Here is a 21318-nt window from a genome sequence, read left to right as displayed (position 1 = left end):
CAAGCTTGTACCTAACCGTGACTTCTGTGTACCGTTACACCCCTGTTTATGCCAAGGTAAATTGTGCCCCCCAAAAGATTTTTTAGCACCAGCCACCACTGGTCCTCAGTAGAGGTCAACTACACAAAACATGTCCAATGTTGCACCATGATGGTGTTTGATGGAGTTTGTAAAATGTTTGTAAAAGTCTGTTTCTCTTGCGCTCTCTCTGTCTTGGATAGAACTCCACACTCACCATTGAAGAGTTTCACTCCAAACTTCACGAAGCTACCAACTTCCCCCTGAGGCCTTTTGTCATTCCTTTCCTTAAGGTAAATCCTCAGTTGTTGATTTTATGTGAAATTTTACCTGTTTTGTGTCAAAAAAGATACAATACGTAAACATTTTTAATAGGGACTAACTTTGGCTTGAGATCATCTCTGAAAATGTACCTCCATCTAATTAAAAAAAAAGGAAAATATGGAAAAAAACATTACTTTAGTATGTTTTAAAAACTGAGCTGGTAAGTTAGGTGCATTTACTAAATCTAAATGATAGTTTTTCCAGCATAATAACTAATGAATAAATAAAATTAAGATAATAATGAAAAACTGTTAAAAAACTGTTGACTAGATCAAAAAGGTTGTGTCAGGATGTCACCTGGCAAGGGCTGAGCTGGTGATGTCATAGTCAGCGTTGGCAGGTAACGTGGTGCACTCTCTTGGTAGAAAACATGAACAGAAACTCACAGCTGAATGTTTCTATGACTCATTGACACTCTCTCTGCAACATGTTGTTAATGAGCCCTGCAGTTCCTCTTCCTTTACTCCGTTAGTTGTGTCTTTCTGCCCATATTGTTTTGAATCCATATATTAGATAAGATAAGATAAGATAAGATAAGATAAGATAAGATAAGATAAGATAAGATAAACCTTTAATAGTCCCACAGAGGGGAAATTTGCAGTTTACAGCAGCAAAGGGGATAATGCAAAAACAAGAGGCAACAATAGAAAAAGTAGTAACACAGTAATAATAATAAGACACTATAAACACTATAAACAGTAAACTGGTATACAATAATAATAATAATAATAATAATAATAATAATAATAAGAATAAAGATAAATAATAAGATATTAGTATATGAAAAAGATAACAGACGGATATTTACAGATGGATATATATATACAAAATTGCACGTTGCAGTGAGTGAAAGATTGCACATTATTTCCTTATGTACATTTATTGTCAGGTTTGTATGTGGTCTACTGTGAGCAGTGCTGGTTGTGTAGTCTCACAGCTGCAGGGAGGAAGGACCTTCTGTAACGATGTTGATGCATTGGCTTCCTAAATATATTCCTGCTGCTATGTTTTGGTGATGCAAACAATACTGCATTACCAGTATTGTCCTTGTCAGCGCACTGAGCTCTTCGGTCTCATTTACCAGTTATCTTACATTCTCCTTAACGGCCAGGAGAGGAAACTGGCTCTCAGCTTTGCTCCTGCCCTGCATCATCCTACTCCACAACTTGTCTGCATTTGGGGCTTTATTTTGTGTATTATTTGAACTTTTGAAAGTTCAATCAGCTGCCCCCACATGTAAACAACTTTCCCTCTGGCATGGTTACTCACCAAAACACACTTTGAAGAGCCAGAATTTCCAGCAGAAATTCCTTAAACAGCACAGGATTCAAACCAGCATGTTTTTTTTAAAGAAATCAGTGTTTTACCAAAGAATACCCAGCAAAAACACCCAGTATGGCCAAAGGTACTAAAACACTGTGACACCAGTGTGTTGCCATGAAGTCAGGCAGCATGTTTTGTTCTCTGCACTGGCTTCAAACTTTTTCCCCTTAGAAACTGTATTGAATCAGTATTGAATGAGTATAAACCAGCATAGATGTTAACATTCAAGTACATTTGCAAAATAATTGTATATAGATACAATACATAAGTAAATGTATTTTGTTACGTTACATTCCTGTCCTAAAAGTGTGTGCGTGCGTGCGTGCGTGCGTGCGTGCGTGCGTGCGTGCGTGCGTGCGTGCGTGCGTGCGTGCGTGCGTGCGTGCGTGCGTGCGTGCGTGCGTGCGTGCGTGCGTGCGTGCGTGCGTGTGTGTGTGCGCACACAGACGTATTTCATATTTAATGTAGACAGTAGTAGGATGTGCATGTAAATATGTCTTTAAAAAGAGTATGTGTGAAAGTGTGTGCAAGATGGTTGGACCTCCTGGCACGTCATGATCCTCCACATCTGGGACATTGCAGCAATAGCTGTGTTATATCAACCAGACAGGTCTGAGAGAGCTATTTGACAGCACTGTCATACACACATTCACACATACCCACACACGCTGATACAACACACACATCAGAACACCCCGAAGAGAGTGAGACACATGGTGGAGGAATGTGTCAAGGGACCTGCCTTATCTCATCCTGTCTCTTCATTTATCACTCTCTTTTTCCTCTCAGCCTAATCTGGCATTATTTCACTCTCACCCCATCTATCTAATGTTCCACCGTGAGTTTCGATCTCTCCTCCTGTTCACTTAACTCTCTTCTCAACGTTAACATTGGTTCGATGAATTTATATCCTTCCTACAACAACGTATTTCATTCCTAAGCGGAGATGTATGTCTTTCTGCTTTTAACCACTGAAGGCAAACCTGCCCCTGCTGCAGAGGGAATTGCTCCACTGTGCCAGGCTGGCCAAGCAGACTCCAGCTCAGTATCTGGCCCAACATGAGCAGCTTCTCCTGGACGCCAATGCCAGCTCGCCCCTCGACTCCTCAGAGATCATGCTGGAGATGAATGAACATGGCAAGAGAAGGACTCCTGACAGGTAGGATGACTCCATCAAACCCAAGAAAGCAGAGACTTCAGAGTCCACGTGCATTTGTCAATCTCTGACACAGACTCTTCTAAACAGACTCTAAAAGAAATAAATTCAGCTTTTAAGAATGCCAAACAACAGGTGTAAGCTATAATTCCTTTGTGTGGGAAGGATAAATCTGGGCATCCTTAATGCTGTATACTGTCTTTACCAAATGTCTGTGTAGAAAGATGCAGAATAGCAAGAGAAAAAGAGAATGTGAAAGGCTAAATATTAAGAGAGTGCAGTAAATTAAATACAATAACGCAATCAAAGACAGAAAAAGGAATAGCTGCATATAACTTCACAGGACTATGTGACGCATTAACAATGCTGAAACTTGTTCACAGAGCTACTGTGGAAAGCATAGGTGATTAAAACATTCAAGAAAGTACGACAGAAGAGAAAATGAGAAAGTAACCAAGTACAAGACTTAAGAAAGTGATATTGTACAAAAGCAACCTAACTTCCATGCCCGCAGGGGCCCCCACCGAGCTAAAACTAACAACAATATTCCTTTGTGCTGCCTTAAACTGTTTCTATTTTCCTCTCTTGTTTTTCTGATGCTATCCTTCATTTCTGATCACTTCTATACCTCCCTGCCACTCTCCGCCTGTCTGGCCTGTTGCCCCCCGGCAGCTGTCCGTATGTCAGGGGTGTGTCCAGATGGCAGTGTGCTGACCGTAGAACTAAGCACATCCTGAGTGGGTGGTGAGGTGGCTGGTGGGGGTTTGGGTTGAACGGGACCAGGGGTTGAGGCTGGACATGCAGCGCTGCTGTAACGTGCACACCTCAAGCTCCTGTCCTCCAGTTTATACCCGGCATGTAGGACTCAGTGGGGTGGAGGGGCACAGCTGAGCCAGCTGTTCCGCAGCGGTGCAATTTGTTGTCTACGACAACCAGGGATGTGTTCAAGCATAAACAGCTACAGTCATGAGACAAGGTTTTAAGGCTTTAAGGGTTATGTATTGAGACATGATTTTAAACGTAGTACAATTTAAAGGAGCCATCTGTAAGAAATGGCCAAAACTGGTACTGCAGTCACTTTCAAAATACTGTTGAGCGGCGTGTACCCTCCCCCTCCTCCCCCCGACCAGAGGTTGCCAGGTAGGCTGCAGAATGCAGCAGGAACGTAGGCTGCCATGGCTGCGATAATTAGAGCCGAGCTGGCAACCCGGATGCCGAAACAATACTGACTTGGTGATTGGGAGATAGGTGGAGGGTGGAGCTTCAGAAACAATACTGACTTGGTGATTGGGAGATAGGTGGAGGGTGGAGCTTCAGGCCAAAACAAAAAATGACAACATAAACATCAGTTGAGGGCTGCAACTCCTCTTTTTAAACTGGAATATCCTGGCTTGAGTGCTGTTGTCAGTGACATAAGTATTTGAAATGAACATGATTTTTAAATGTCTGTTGACATATCTGGGTCATTTTATGATTCGTTTTATTATTGCTCTTACATACAGCTCCTTTAACATTTGTTGGTCTAGAACATCTAAACTTGTATGGAGTCCATTATTCTACAGTGGGAAAGGATATTTACCAATGACAAGCATTCATTCCTCCTAGAAATTGACGTTCCAACAGGTTTACCCCGAAGGCAGACAGTACAAGACTCGTACAACACTTTGTACATGGCTGGACAGCTTAGATTAGCAATGATGCATCCAAATATATGACATTCTATAACATTGTCCTTTGGATGAGCAAGACCAAAATGGAGGTAATTAGACATAACAATCAATACTTGGTTTAGCGAAATACCATACACAGCAGGTCAGTACAATGACCTTACTCCAAGTGTCAAACAGAGGGGTGCAGGGGTTATGGTACGGGTTTGTTTAGCCATCTCAAGACCTGGGCACCTTGCTGTCATTTAGTCACTAACAAACTCTATCCGTCTCTAGCCTCAAGCACATCAGCAGATCTACAACTGAAAAAATAAAAAAATCAAGGCAGTGGTCCAATCAATTGCCACACCTCAACCAGATTGAAATATTGCAGATTAAGAAATGCCTGCAAACCTCGATGAACTAGTGCAACGTTGTAAAGAAGAATAGGCCAAAATTCCTCCACGACGATTTGAGTGACCATCAGCATCATACAGAGCACATTTACTTCATGTTATTCCTGCTGAAGTCAGTTACTGGATCACAGAGTGTACTTGCATTTTGATTTTGTAACACTTAATGTGTTGAATATTATTCAAGACATCTGATTTTAATACCTGGCAGGGACGAGATGATCTGTTTATTACTTTCTTATAGGTAAAACCTGATAACTGAGAGAGGGAGTACTGTCTTTTTTTAAAAAACACACATAATCTATACGTGGCATCAGCGTTACATTTTTTTTTGCTTTTGATCCCTGTGATGATAAAGGGTGATTTCCATCTGAATGCCTGGCTATTGCCATCCAGCTAAACAGATTAATATCAACACTCGTGTTTAAACTGTCCAGATGGCTTGAAAACATAACCTCTCTCCCTCTGTCTCTCTGTCTCACACACACACACACACACACACACACACACACACACACACACACACACACACACACACACACACACACACACACAGATACACACTCACGTAAAGTACACAAACATAAATGAGTATGGCCAAACATCTGTCAAACACACAGCCTTCAGCTCCCATCGCCCCATAAGCCCGAGAGCAGGGTGGGAGGGAGAAACACTTGCAATCTAAGAGTAGGCAGAGGGATGTTCGGATTAAGAGCTTGAGATGAAGGGTATACAGTTGAACTTGGTTTTGTTTGATACATATGGTGTACAGCTGTGCAGATGGTTTGGAGAAACAGCGCCTTACTGTTAATGAACAACAAGCAGTTGTCATACATATGTGTGTGCGATATGCGTGTTGGCATACACCATATGGGAGTCATTTCACTTGAAAAAAACAACATATTTGCATTCTCAACTTGAGCTTCTCAAACAAGTAAGGTTTCCATAATAGATGCTGAAATCCGCAACTCACAAACACAGTCTATTTGAAATTAGAGAAGGGATTTTAAGAAAGATTTTAAAGATATGCTGGTCTTTAAAGTGGCGTGTTTTCCTAAAACATATGTACTTTGCAAATCACCCCACTGCTTTCACATTGATCCTTGCCGTATGGATGACATGCTGGAAAAATCCTTTCTGAAACTAAGCTGAGAAATGAGTCATTTTGTACATTTTTTAATTACCCGTACTAATGGTAGACATGTTAGAAGAATGATTCCTAATAACTTAAATATGTATCTGTAGTTGTAATAATGTGGTGACTGTGGTGTTTTTTTGTTTTTTTTTATAGGTAGTAATGACCACTATCCATTATCTTTACCCACTTCCTCCTATTCTACCTATGTATACCAAATATCCTATATATACTGCCTCTCTTTGTGTGGAAGTAATATACAACACATCCCACATGTCTGTGTTTTCTTTAACCTTTGAGTCTGTCTCCACTGTCTTTAACTTCCATCCCAAGGTTTTAAATTGATTATTGAATTGATCATTTTAAGGTTTTCACACCACTTCATAGTACAGAGTGATTTTTCATGGTATACTCCATAGATTGTGAGGTATTTCTGTTATGAAGCGCACCATTTCTTTCATGCCAAGATCGTTACTTTACCAAACTGAATTGGTAAAGCCACAAAACCACGTACTGAACTCAACCTACTTTGCTCTGAAGCACCTGTGCATCAGTCATGTTGTGGCTCACTCTCTTCTCTACCTCCCTAGGACCAAAGAGAGCTCAGAGAGAGATGGGCTGCACCCAGAGCACCTGGCCAAGAGACCCTGCACCATCAGCCCCAGCCAGCGTTTCAGTCCCAGCACAGGTCTTCCTGCTCATCCACCACCTAACGGCCTCCCTACACACCCTGCCAACGGCCTGGCCCACCCGCCCAGCCCGCAGGTGGGACCTCAGCATTACCGCTTAGAAGACATGGCCCTGGCGCACCAGTACAGAGACCCATACAGACATAATGAACACCGCGACCCCCGAGAAAGGCATCGGCAGACAGGTAGAGCAGCTGCAAAGCATCAACACGGTTCGATAAATCCATTGATCTACAGTCACATGATATACGATCAGATACACGGTCAAAACTGGGTGAGCTTGTGTAAATATAAGCGGGGTGCATGCAAAGAACAAAAGCCAGTTGTCAGTTCACTGTGTTAATCCTTGTGGCAGTGTGTCTATATAAAGACCATAACCATACATGCCTAAGTGGCCAACTGTGGACACCATGTATATCTTCCATCTGCTTCTCCTAAGACAAAGACATGACGTTTTAGCCAGATTATTTCATGGATTAGAGACAAGGCTGCAGTACCACCAAAAGTGCGTGTTGGCCTGTTAACCTTTATTAAAAGAATAAGACTTTGTTCAGTAGATTTGATTGTGGATGGTGTAAAAGTTATTTATAACGAGCAGTCTCAATGTGCATTACTTCTAGACGCGTGTAGCGACCAGCAGTGTGTACAAAAGAATTATGGAAATGTCATTGTGCACTTTCGATGAAATTTGACCCAAATTAGAGAAAGAAATTAAAAGAAAAATGCTGTGTGTTTGTTGAGGTGATCAGTCTACTTTATGTGGCTAAATTCCCTCATAGTCCGGACTGTACAACTGTGTGTAATCCAAAGTACGCTGTATCTGGATTTATAGATAAAATAAATGAAATGAATTTCCTGTCTGATTTTATTGCAGCAGTGCACGGAGCTCGTCAAGAAGAGGTGATCGACCATCGTCTAACAGATCGGGAGTGGGCAGAAGAATGGAAACATCTTGATAATGTGCGTAATAGTCTAAATTCTATGGTATTAGAATGGCACACCTGCTTACTCCCAACAAACTTTTGATCCATTAGAAATACAGTTGTGGAAAAAAATAGAAAGGAAAGAGGCAAGCATGTGATAGAAGTTAGTTATAGAGTTAAAGAGGGCAGGTGCAGGTGACATGAGTAGAAACTGTTGACAGACAGAACAGCCTCCGCCCCAGCTGACTCGACAGTTGACGGACAGCTGATCTCAGAAGGTCGGGAGACAGCTTGGTGATTTGCAACCGATAGACTTCTATCAGGATAAGTACCTAACTCTGTGAAAAGAAATTCATGTGCCGTGCACTACGCGCACGATCATAGACGCACACAGAGCGTTGAATGGAAACAGGGCCCCAGATGGTGCTCAGGGCCCAGCAGAGAGCAGCTCCAGCTGGGGAGAGCAGCTGAGACAAGAGCTGCAGTCATGGAGAGAACCGGCCGGGCTTGGACTTCTTCCAAATTAGAAACACCTCACTGAAAGAAATATAACTAGGAGGGGAGGGAAATGCTGGAGAGACAGAGGAAAGGCGGCAGAGACGGAAAAGGGGGGGTGAGCGATGAATGGGAATAATGATATGTATTGAATGTCAACTGTGTTAAACTCGATGAGTAGACCTTGCCAAGTCTGTAAAGAAGGGGCACTGTGGAAAAAAGTAACACTGTTTACGGCGGAGGGAGAAAGACAGGAAATCTGTTAAGTTGGCAGGGAAGAGAGCAGAGGGATGGAAGGAATTGGCTAAACCTTTTCATCACCAGCCCAGCTGTTGCGTTATCATTGTTGTGACGCTCGTTGACATAAAACATTTTGCTGAGCCACACACACATCCATGAACAGATTAGAAGAGGCAGTAAAACACACGGTCACCTGCAAAATGTTCATGGCTGCTAGTTCAAAGGTGCATTTCATTAATACCTCAGGAAATTGAATTGAAAAAGTTCACAATAATGTATTTGTCCTGCTTTCAAACTCTTTGGGTTTCAAAGCATGTGCAGTCTAGATCTTCTATTTCTCTTTGGGCTTCATGAGCACCTTGTTTGACCTCGCACTCCCTCCAGTCTCAGTTGACTCTGCTGTGATTGGTTATCTTTCCAAACCAATTAGTCATGTTATTGCCAGTCACGCGCCACAGCGACAGAGACGATATGAAGATGTTTCTTAAATCTGTGTTTGGACTTTAAAGGATCAGTTTATATCATAGACTAACAACTAAACAATGGACGAAGCATTCGGTCACATTACCCATTGGATTTTGAAGCCCATTTTTCTTCTCACGGGATGAAGCCATGCTGCTTTGGAAGCTGATGAGAACATGCACACCGTATGTTAATCAAAGTTAGCCTTGACTGTCACTTCCTTCAGCCGATTCCCGTAAAAATATCTCCAGAGCTGCAGGCAGGCATTTACAGCAGAATATACCGTTTAACATGTTCTCGTGGTGAAATCAAAAACTGCTGTCACATTTAGCCAACATTAGTACAAATGCTTTGCTAAGTGCGACAGAATGACAATTAAGGATGAAGACTGGATAGTGGCGGATTGGCTGAGCACACTGTCAATCAATTATTTTAGAAATAAATGTATTGCTTTGTATAAAATTTCCTGACGTGATACAAAAATATTTACCCCCTGAGAGTTGTCAAGGGCACGAAATCAAATGATTTAGACGAAAAGTTTTTGAACCAGGCTTTAAATATGTTTTTTTTCTGCTCTAAAGTTGTACAGTAAAACATAGGAGTCAGTGGAGATTGACCTGCCTTTGCAGCCAGCCTTCAGCGCTCAGTCAAGGAACTACAACAAATCTTAAGTTAGAATTGGCACTTGGTCTGCATACACAAATTATGTTTGCATGAACAGAAAGCCATTTTTTTAAATAAAATAATAATAATATATATTTTTTTTAAACTGAATGTCTTTTTGTGCTGGCTTTTTCAAAACTTTTATTACTTAATAAGTTGTGCATCCTTAAAAATGTCACCTAGACTGTCTGCAAACTTACAGTCAGGAAGAGACCTCTAAAGCAGTGGTTCTCAAATGGGGGTACGTGTACCCCTGGGGGTACGTGAAGGCACTACAGGGGGTACGTGAGATTTTAAAATATAAATATATTTAAAAAGTAGCATCCATGCAAAAATCCTTTAAAAAATGTTTTCATAAATAATTGAGGAAAATATAAGTCTAAATTCATAGTAGTGAGGATGTGTATGAATGAATAATGATTTCTGTAAAGCGCTCTGGGTGCCTAGAAGGGCGCTATATAAATCCAAGTCATTATTATTTATTATTATAAAAAAAAATGATCTTCAGGAGTAGGCTATTCAACTTATTATCCTAAAACCGCAGAGTATCCCCCACACCAGGATGGTTCCACCTAACCTGTCAAATGCCACCTGGCTTCACCTGTCAATCACTTGGACCAACGATGGAGTCGTGGTTGAAGCGTAGCAGCAATATTTTTATGTTTAATAAATCAGTTACTGATGGCACAGTGCTCTGTTTTAGGTCTTTTTTTTACAACCAAAAGTGCTTTGCGCTGGTTAGGGGGTACTTGGCTGAAAAAATATTTCACAGGGGGGACATCACTAAAAAAAGGTTGAGGACCACTGCTCTAAAGGATAAGATTGTAGCTGTTTTCTAATAAATTTACAGGGTTCTTGGTATGTGACAGGGTGGAAGGAATTTACATTTCCATATTCATGGATCATTTCCAAAATTATTCCTTTTGGTGATTTATGACTTGAAGTAAGCATCATCATCCATCCTTTACTTTCACAGCTCTTGAACTGCATCATGGATATGGTAGAAAAGACGCGGCGCTCTCTGACGGTGCTGCGCCGGTGCCAGGAGGCTGACCGGGAGGAGATGAATCACTGGATTCGGCGTTACAGTGACGTGGAGGAGATGAAAAAAGGTGGGAGCAACGGACAGCACTGCCTACCTCCTCCTCCTACTACTCTTCCTCCTCGTACTCCTCACCACAACTCGTCCTCCAACACAGCTAGCAGCAGCGAATCACTGCCAATAGGAACTTCCTCGGCTGCTGAAAGGCAGACAGGCAGGCAGACAGGTAGACAAACACACAGAGGGTATGTTTGGCAAAGCAAAACACTCACAGCAAGGTAGGGCTCATCTGATATTCTGAAAAGGCCATAATATATCAATTTAGACACATACAAGCCAGTCAGATGATGATAATTTTTTTGCACATTTGCAAATTTGAGCTCACACTGTGAAGCAATACAGACCTATTTGCAACATCCTGGATATTTTACCAACTGATTGCACCCTTATGTTAAGAGCATGCTCATTCATAATTAACATTTGTATTCACTTTTAAATCCAAGTTACAATTCCTTGAACAAGTTGTAAACAGGTTATTTACTGATGTTGCCACACACATAATTTGTATTGGACCAAAAAAAAAAAATTTTGAATAGGACACTAACATTGGATGGATGTGTGATCACACTCATACTCAATTGAACAGTTTGATACTGTGCATGTGTAGCTGAATGGGTGCCTGCATGTGTTTTTCAGAGACCCACAGAGACTTCTTACACAGGCCTCCCTCAGGATACCTGCCTGAAGAAATCTGGAGGAAAGCTGGTAAGAGCGGAACACCTTCTTCTCTCTATTGCTTTCATGACTGGCCACACACAGACTAATAAAATGCACATTGTGACACTTCACCCTGGCTACGAAGACAGAACAGAGGCTTTGCAGTCGTAGGTCCATCAGGCAGGAGGATCCAAGGCCTCTGTGTCATTAGGGCTAAATGCTTTCCATCTGCCACCACTATGAAAGGCCACTGCAGTTAAAGCTGCAGTGAAAATGCAGGCACAAGGTCTACTTCGGGCCGCAGCAGCGCAGGAACTCAGGATGGAGCTTCACTGGTCTCCACAGTCCTGAAAAACACATACTCTCAAAATTCTATCTATTTTGTTAAGTGACATTTCCATCAAAATCTTACAACTGAAGCAAGTCAGACACACTTGTCATAGAAATATATATTTTTTGAAGTCTCAACTGTTGTTACTATTTTTGGCTCCTTTTGTGGCCAAAGTGAGGCAGCTGGGGGGGGCTTCATTGCATGGGCCTTCTCGTGTACCGCATGTTAGATTGAACCCATTCCATGAATTGTCTGGCTCAGCCCTTGTTCCTCCTCAGTCCCAGCACTATTATGTTGCACTCATACTCCAATACCCTGCGGAGGAAAGATGCTGCTGCTGTCAGCAAAATGCTGTGCTGTATTTTCACCAGCAGAAAAAAGGCTCTTTTAATTGCAGTTGTTTTTCATACAGGTACTACAAGCATCCCGCTCTCCCCAGCTCTAAAGCACCTCCAAAACAAGCAGGGTGAGTAACATATCTCACTCCCAGCATCTAATCTCAGTGTTTGTCTGCATATATATCTGTGTATGTGTCACCTCTATCTCAGCACAGTCTCACGTAGCTGCAGCACCTCTTGCTTTTAATTAAAACCAGACACGTATTCTCTGGTCTGGTTCAGGTTGAGAGACTGCAGTGCTTTGGAGAACTAAGATCTGAAGTGAAAAAAGGAGACCGAAATAACACGTCTCAGGGACTTGCCAAATCCCTGTGGAATTAAAACGTTAATATTGCTGCCCCTGTGTTTTCCATTAAGTGCTAATTGCCCCGGCATCTGCTATGCAGCTTCCTTGATAAGAATTAATTAAATTTGCTAACTAATCTTAGTGGTGCATGCATTAAGCCAGATAATTGAGAAACTTGGAATAATGCAGATCGTATTTGAAAGGTAGAGAAGAAAGAGTAAGAAGTGTTGGGGTGGTATAAGGAAAAAAGGGTTAGAGAACAGTAAAGGGGAAGGCGGGATGACAGAAAAATGGAAAGATGGAAAAGCCTTGGAAGTATGACTGCATGTTTACATGTTTGACAGAATGCCTACCTTTTTAGCATACGAGGACAGCAATCAAGCACAGATGTGCAAAAGTTCACACATCCACACATAACGGAGCACCAAGCCATGTGCATACACGCAGCAGGGTGTGGATAAGGTTTCTTCTCTGCATATGTCTCTGAAAAGTAGTTTGAAAAGTGAAGCGGCAAGGAAAAGTGACAGTTACATTTATGAGTTTCCTCTCTAACAAACATGGAGTGGATGAAATGAGGTTCAGCGGAGGGAACTGTATCAGCGTTGCCTCCTACTTGGTTGGCAGCCCTCATTTCGGCATATTATTTGTGTCTTCATGTGTGCCTGCATCTACTTGGCACACCTGGAGGAGCAGAAGAAAAGTGACAAGTATCATTTAATCTTTAAAAATGTTGCTGCCTGTGATGGGAAAAGGAAATTAAGGAATTCATATATGGCAATTTTAGCACATCACATTAGGGTTTGATTAATTACAAGTGCACATTTGGCAAAACTATCACTCAAATGAATAAAGTCTTATGAGAAATTGCGTACTGCATTGTTCCTTGTGCACTCTAATGCAAGTAAAGAATAGTTACAAGTTTCTGTTTTAGTCTTCAACCTACAAGTCTACACACCTGCATGCAGTAAAAACAATGCCTATTCTCTTACATAGCGTGCTTGCGCAGAAAAAATTACCCCCAAGATATAATCTCCATTTGAGGCAGTCTTGCAGTGTAAAAATGAGTGCTGAATATGAAGGAAACAAAAAAGAAATCATCCCCTCTTTGGTCATTCAAATTATTTTTATGACAGGATGACAATAATCAAAGCAGAGAATCTCAGGGTGTTGAATAAACTTTCAAGTAGATGACATTTGCTGGTGTCAGGAATGAAAATCATTTGAGCAGACGTGTTTTGGATTAATTATTGAAGTCTGGCTCTTTTACTTTTCTGGCAGAATGTCTTAAATCTTGGATGATGTACAGTAAATGTGCTTGCTGAGCTACAACAAGATACAAGCTTTAGAGAGCCTTATTAAAGGGTGATGGAGGAGGCAGTATGGGACAACAGCCATCAGCACTAATGACCCTCTGTCCCTTTCTGTTCCTCAGAAGAGGCGGTGAATGAGGTGAAGCGACAGGCCATGTCAGAGCTACAGAAGGCAGTGTCAGACGCCGAGAGGAAAGCTCATGAGATGATTTCTGCCGAACGCTCTAAAATGGAGAGGGCGCTGGCTGAAGCCAAGAGGCAAGCCTCGGAGGATGCACTAACGGTTATAAACCAGCAGGAAGACTCCAGTGAAGTGAGTATCACAGGACAATGTTCCTGCCAATATTTTTGCATGGAACTTTATTTTTTGTGTTTAAAGCTCTTTTCTTTCAAAGTACGAGACCTTCTAAACCCTCAGGCTTTTTTCTGGCAAGCATCTACATTAGAGCTGCACATTCTGTGAGGGAGGACATGATTAACTAAAACAAACTGAAGCACTGAAGCTTGTGCATATTGATCTTATAATAGATGTAAGAACAGGAAAGTGTGAATTTCACCAGTCTGAATTACTTATTTATGTGTAATCTTAACAGTTTAACACTGCACAGCCTGCAGCCAGGATTTGTATCCTGAGTCTTCTGGCGTAGATTATCAGTCCTCCTGGTCATCCAGGTCATGATATTCCTGGATTTACTGTACAGGCAACTAGACTTCTTTTTTTCTTTTTTGGTACTTGAAGACAGTGCATTTTCCATCCAGAATGCTTCCTCAGTCCTTGTGCAAGCTCTTCAAGAACCAAGAAAAAGCCTTTGATTCAAGATTTTGAGCATATTCTGATGACTTACCAAAGTGATAGCCAGCCTAATGACATCACTTTAGAACAAGGGTCGGCAACCCGTGGCTCTAGAGCCGCATGCGGCTCTTTAGCGCCGCCCTAGTGGCTCCTGGAGCTTTTCCAAAAATGTTTCACCTTTTTTTTCTTCTTTTTCTTTTTTTCCTATTTGTCTTCTTTTCTTTTTTCTTCTCTTTTTCTTTTTTCCATTTTTTCTCTTTTTTCTATTTTTCTCTTTTTTTCTTTCCCTTTTTTTCTTTTTTTTCTTTTTTATCTTCTTTTTCCTTTTTTTATTTTTCTTCTTTTTTTCCTTTTTTCTCTTTTTTTCTTCCTGTTTCCTTTCCTTTTTAATCTTACATTTCAACTTTTTTCTCAACATTTCAACTTTTTTCTCAACATTTCGACTTTTTTCTCAAGAAGGTACTTCAATATTAATCTTGACATTTCGACTTTTTCTCAAAATTTCAACTTTTTTCTCGACATTTCAACTTTTTTCTCAAAGTGCATAATGAAAAAAAAATCTTCCCCCAGTCATAACTAATATAGAAACATGCAGCATGTGTTGTCTTCATTCTAAGGCTTATACAAGACTTTTCATTTTTTGCGGCTCCAGACATATTTGTTTTTTGTGTTTTTGGTCCAATATGGCTCTTTCAACATTTTGGGTTGCCGACCCCTGCTTTAGAAGAATCTCAAGTGTTGAAATTAGTGAAGCCAAGTAATGAAAAGATATAATGGTCATATTGAACTCGGTTCATAGTACAGACCCCAGTCTCCTGTGTGAATAAAAGCAGAAAGACCCAGATGTCTGGAGCAGAGTGCCAGGCTGCAGAGCAGTTGACCACAGCCTGCTGGTAACACAAACCCGCTGCCTTGCATCAAGAGCGCTAAACACAGTGTTACAAAGAAATGAGGATCAGATACACGAAGTGGATTTTTAAGTTTTAACATATGTTTACATAAAAAAAGAGAAGACTGCTATCTTGGGACACTAAAGAGACTTATTTTTATCGACCCACTTTCTCATTACTGTCTCAACAGAGCTGCTGGAACTGCGGGAGGAAGGCCAGTGAGACCTGCAGTGGCTGCAACACGGCTCGCTACTGCGGCTCCTTCTGCCAACACAAAGACTGGGAGAAGCACCACCACGTCTGTGGTCAAGGCCTGCAGGGGCTACCAGGGGGCAGCAGTGTTCCTCTAGGAACCCCCTCCTCCTCTTCCTCCTGCGCCTCATCAGCATCCTCCAGTGGTCCCTCGACCCACTCTGAGAGCACTCCTCCAGGACCTTTGTCCCTGGTAGGCCAGAGCAGTATTACAGGAGGTGCTGGAGGCGGTGGTGGAAGTGTCTCCGCCAGCCCCAAAGAGAGCAGCTCCAGCAGCGTCTCTCGCTCCACAACTCCAGCGACTCCAGCCCTACTGGATGCCACCTCTCGCTGATGTCTGACCCTCGACCTCGCCTGCACGCTGAAGGGACAGTGCCCACACTCCACGCAAAACCAAACTGAGGAATCTTCATCAAACGCTGGTCCCTTTCCTCCTCCTTACTTGAGTCCTTCTTTTTTTCTCCTCTAATCACAAACTTTAACGAATATCTTCTCATGATTGACTGGTTTTGTCACCCTCACTCCACATTTCTTTCATATAACCACAACAACACCTACAAAGTTTCCAGCCTGGGTTTCAAAAAGCAGCCTAAAGCATGAATATTGCAGTGTCTCCTGTCTATGTCATAGAAACATATCAAATGCGTTTTCTGAGATCATGAGCTTTGACTTCAAGATGTACCCTCTGTGATATAAGCACGGTAAATATTTCCCTCGAAAGGACACATTAGAGGGGCTGCGAAAAGCCAAAAGTGATGGGGGATGTCTAGGCTGATTCGCTCTTCAATAGGATTTCCCTTTAATTTAGCACCAGTGGAAGAACAGTAACAAGCCCTAAGATGTGCACTAGGGGTCCAAACATTTAGCTGATCTGGCATTTCCACAGTTTCCTAATGGAGACAGGCAATGAGCATAACCTTTTATTTGAAATGTATGAGGAGAGGGGGAGACCTGTGATGCGATTTATTCCTCAGAAACACAGCTTAGTACTTACTAAAGGTTTCTTTCTGGCTTTAAAGGAAAAATAAAGAAATGTCCAAATATTCTAAACAAAGAATAATAGTGATGATGATGATGCTGATGATATGAAAAAAAAATTTAACTGCTAACTACCTTGCTAGCGAGCCAAGAAAATCTACACCGGACTCACCTCTCTGCAGCATTATGAACCCAAATGAATTCAAAGATTAAAGATAACATGATCCAAACACTTATATTACACTGCCAAAGTGAGTAAATAAGCGATAAAGAAAAGCACTCATAACCAAACGGAAAGCAACATCACCTCCTCAGCAGATAAGCCAGCCCTGAGAGGACCAGGCTGCGGAGGAGCTGTAGAACTGGACCCAGAGTCCAACGTCAACAAACTGCGACCTGCTTTGATCTGCAGCCGCCTCCTGCAGTCCACGGTTTAAAAAAAAGAAAAAAAAAACTACAGCGACTCCTCGGTGATGGCCCAGACTAGTGAACATGGACAATGCTGTGAGCTTTCTTACAAGATAGACTTAAGGAAACTGATGGAAACCCTGCCACAGTGTGGTACTTCTGTGAATGGTAGAGAGGACAAAAAGAGGAAACAGAAAGCTGCGTGGCCTCAAAGGAAAAAGGGAACGAAGATCTGAAGCGGCAACGGAGCTGCCAAAAAAACTCATCACAAGCTTGAAAACATTGTCCAAGAAGGCATTGCATATTGCATATTATGGAGAGTTATGGGAAGATTGCTGGTAATTCTTTTTTTAAGCTAACTATGAGGAGATATTTCAAGGAATTGCTCTTACCTTTACATTCACTCTCTTTTTCCAAAGCATGACAAACAGCTAGAAGAGCCTAGTAGAGGGCAGTGTAAACTTTGTTCTCCTCTCTTTCTACCTCCCCTCGCCCCGCACCTCCCTTTTGCGCTCTTCTCCGCTACTTGACTCAACTCCGGTCCAAACCCCAGCCTGCTTTGGACAGAGCCACAAAGCAGGCGCGTGGGGAGGTTTGACCCTGCTTGTAGATATTGTTCCTCTTTTCATTTTTCCAATAATGTCTCTTGTATCTGATGTCCACATATGCTGGCCTTGTGTATATCCAGAAAAATGGACTTTGTTTTGGGTTTGTTACCTTTCATTTTCCTCCTTTAAGTTCGGGCTGAGCAGTGAAGACAGAGCAAGGACGCTTGTTTCTGAAAGGAAGCCCCACATTGTACTTATTGTTTGATTTGTTGTATCTATATTAATGAGATGAAACCCCACTTCTAGAATATTTTGTATTGCTCGCATTGTAAGACAGTGAGAGGACGGAGGTGCAATATGAAGAGAATTCAGCTACTGAATGGAACCTCAGCAACTGCCCGTAGGGTGTCATATAATATAGATACATATAGATATATTTAAAGTAACATCAGTAACTTAATGTGAATGTACATAGTATTTAAAAAGGTCCAAAAATGTGTTTGCCAAATAACAAAAAAACCTTTAAAATTTAATGTCCAGAATATGATTTTCTCACAGTGCATTTGTTTCTCAAATTTTTTCACTCATAATAGTTAAACACTTTTTCGATTTTCCCTTAACTCAAAGTGTCATGTGATCCTGAGTGGTGGAGAGTGTTGGTAACAGAGGATTTAAGTAGCTCCATCAAGCAGAAGGGGACGCAACAGCGCGTATTTTCGTCTGCTATTGATATAAAGGCCCAACATAGTCATTTCTAATGAGGATTAAAGGTGGCGGTCCAGTTTGAAGGTGCTCAATTCATTTTAAGTTTTAAAGTGTCCACCTCATTATGTTTTTTTTGTTGTTTTTTTTTTTAAACCACCATTTTAGCTCAAGCTCCACTGCAGTGACCTTGGTGATCCTCTCTCTTGGTTCTCATTGATCTGTGTGAGGTGGAGAGCGTTATTTCTTCTTGTGCTGCAAGACAAACCGTTACTTAGGATGAATGGATATGCCAGTGTTAAGCTAACATTAAAACAAAGTTTTATAATCAATCTTTAAAATTTAGCTTTTTTGTAATTTGAGCATAAGCTGCAAATTTGGGACAGTTCCATATTTCAAGGCCAAGAGAGTGGCATCACCTCTTTCCGTGTGTTCATTGTATTTTTTCCAGTCGTTCCCATATATTTCACCAAAAAACACGTTTGTGTTCTACAGACTCGATGCCTTTTACTGCGATTATTGTTAACCTTACATGGCTGGTGTCATTCACACTTGGACCAAACTTAGTAGAAAAAAGAAAAGCTATTAAATCAAAAATAGATTTTTTTTGTGGACTATCTCAAACCTTTAATTCAAACAAGATAAACTGCAAGGTACCCCTGCACCTGTGTGTAGCATATGTGTATGTGAGTTATGATTACCGTGTTATAGTGTTGACCTCAGCCTTTTTATGTAACATGCTCCTTTCCCCCCCCTGATGTCTAATTTTCCTCTACTACCACCACAGACCACTCCACACTACCCACCCACCCCTCTTTCACACTAGCTACCTCCTGTGAGCATACAGCTAACCACCAGGAGATGCTGACCTGGACTTTGAAAAGCTGGGTTGAGAGCAGACATGGAGACACACTCACATTCATAAGTGATTATACCAATCTGTGCTGAAAGGAATTGTCATTACTCATGATGTGGAAAAAATATGAACTCCGACCAGACTAAAACTCAGTGATTCCATTAACGAAATGGATGTTGGAAATTAGTAGTAGTCTCATAGTCATAGGCCTGCATATTACTGAACCCACTACGACATGCCATTTGTTGTCCGAAACCAATAAAAGCACAGACCAAAGTACTCCTAATTTACCATTGAAGGCTCTGAAATGGCATGTATTAACAGGCCACAAGTAATAAGGATTACGCTCCTATTCACCATTTAACCAAAGTAGCTGAAATACAGGCACTCAGAGTCCATGAGTTGCTCAACAAACCAGTTGAGTTTCATACCCCAGCAGTCTTGTTGACGACATATTGAGCAGTGATTCCCTACAAACTACAGAAGCATCACCTCTTCGAACCCTGGCTAACCGCATGTTTTTACAGTTACAAAGCCTTGCAGAGAAAAAAATGAATGCACAGCGAGTGTTTGAGTGTGAATGGTGTGCGTTTGTGATTTTTTTGTAAAAAAGACTAAAAAGACTAAAAAAATCTTTGTATCTCTGTAAAACTACTTGAAATCTTCAGAGCTTTAATGAAAAATCTTAGCCAGAAAAAAGTGGAATATTGCAGTTTTGTGCAGTACAGTACCACGTTTGTGTACAACATCGACATTGCAACAACAATGTGATGACAGTTCCATTCAACTCGAGTGCTTTGTGTGTACCTCCTTGTCTGCGAGTAAGCCCTTGTGTAAACTAAACAAAGCCAAACCCAATAGACCGTTTATAAATGACCAAAATACAACCAAAAGCTGCAACTTTCTTCTTTAGGTTCTACTTTTGCTAAGGGTTTTGTGTTATGTCCCAGCAGTAAAGATCCTCAGCTTTGATTGCATGGGATGTGAGGCAGCAAGCCTACAAAAGCTGTAGAGGAAAGAGCAAACTGTCCTTTACTGAGATTCTCCCTCTTGAAATCATAGGATGGCAGGATGCAAAAGATCAGACTAATGTTCCGTTTGCAGTTTGTGCTGTGGTGTCACTTACTTTTCTCGATAAAGATATTATAGATGGCAAACGCATAAGGGCTCTCTGCTGTTGTGAGTACAAACGAAGGGTCTTGTAGAACTAAACATCAGCCAGTTTATATTTGTTAAACTGTGTACCCGATAAGGGCAAAACACATATTTTTTTTTAGAGAAGACAAATATTAGCAGGTTGGTATTTGTCTTTCTCTGTCCTAACTAGTAACTTCTGCTGGTGACGTTTCAAAGCTCATCTGATGTGATGGTGACACATCCTTCCTGTGAAACAGGCTCCGATGACTAGAAAGCTGGAGGTGGCCAACAGTGGATACAGCACTTGTTTTCCCATAAGCCATGGCTCAGGATGGTCTTGTTTTTACCTTTACATAAACTGAACAAAAGGTTTATGGTTTTATATGTGTAGGGAAGCATTCTATACTGTATTGTGCAATACATTATTACAGAAAAAAACAATGTTTCTGTAGGAAAGGTTGCAGATTTGAAGATCTTTCCCGTTTTGTTTAATTTCCCTCTTCCGACAGTCCTGTTGCCATTTTTAGATGAAGTAAACTGTGCCAGAAGAATTAAATTCTGATTTGTATTTATTTCTTGCATGCTTTCCTCCCTGTTGCTAATACCGCTCTTTAACTGTTCGCTCTGTTGGATGTGTGAAGCTGTAAAACATTCTAATTCAGGTTATTGTCTGTGTTGAACAATGTAACTGTGTAATTAAAACATGAAATGATGTTTTCGTCACTGTCATTGCTTTTCTTCTTTACATGAAGGCACAGTCAAAAACATCTACAATTCATATTAAAAAAATCATATCAGTCAATACTGACAAAGTTCTTATACGAAAAAAAAAATCAGATCAGATCATTTCACTCCGTCTTATCTTCAGTGATATGATATCAAATTTTTACCATACAGTATCAAGTCTATTACTGCAGACATAGACAAAAACAGTAAAGATGTTACAACATGCAAACGAACCATAACTATGCCCACTATAAGATCTCATGGAACCTCTATAATCATTCTTATAGTGTTAGTTATATTTAAATACTACATTTTTTGACCATCCCCATTATTTCTGTAAAACCAAATAAAATTGCAACAATTTAATTTCAATGCATATAATATGACTCTACCATGTGTTAAATGGCATTTTTATTAATCACGTACTAATGATGTACGATAAGACAGTGTTACACAT

At 41.0% G+C, this 21318-nt stretch overlaps 1 protein-coding gene across 4 annotated transcripts in view; it reads left to right on the top strand.

Moving 5' to 3' along the window:
- Positions 1–20842, top strand: part of cbfa2t3 (CBFA2/RUNX1 partner transcriptional co-repressor 3) — a 50567-nt gene extending 29725 nt beyond the window's left edge. For 3 of the 4 annotated variants that reach the window (XM_061741935.1, XM_061741951.1, XM_061741959.1), the window contains exons 4-12: positions 222–311; positions 2643–2824; positions 6606–6889; positions 7579–7664; positions 10464–10755; positions 11226–11294; positions 11990–12043; positions 13694–13884; positions 15445–20842. In XM_061741935.1, the coding sequence (XP_061597919.1) occupies positions 222–311; positions 2643–2824; positions 6606–6889; positions 7579–7664; positions 10464–10755; positions 11226–11294; positions 11990–12043; positions 13694–13884; positions 15445–15840 (1644 nt within the window). In that variant the 3' untranslated portion in view covers positions 15841–20842. The remainder of the gene's footprint in view (positions 1–221; positions 312–2642; positions 2825–6605; positions 6890–7578; positions 7665–10463; positions 10756–11225; positions 11295–11989; positions 12044–13693; positions 13885–15444) is intronic. The other variant, XM_061741943.1, reaches the window with a different exon arrangement.
- Positions 20843–21318: the final 476 nt, after the last annotated feature.

Source organism: Cololabis saira, chromosome 2 (assembly GCF_033807715.1).
Source record: "Cololabis saira isolate AMF1-May2022 chromosome 2, fColSai1.1, whole genome shotgun sequence".
In the NCBI taxonomy this organism is placed as follows: domain Eukaryota; kingdom Metazoa; phylum Chordata; class Actinopteri; order Beloniformes; family Belonidae; genus Cololabis; species Cololabis saira.
Note: the sequence above shows the minus strand (reverse complement) of the source record. Positions and strands in the feature narration are given on the sequence as shown.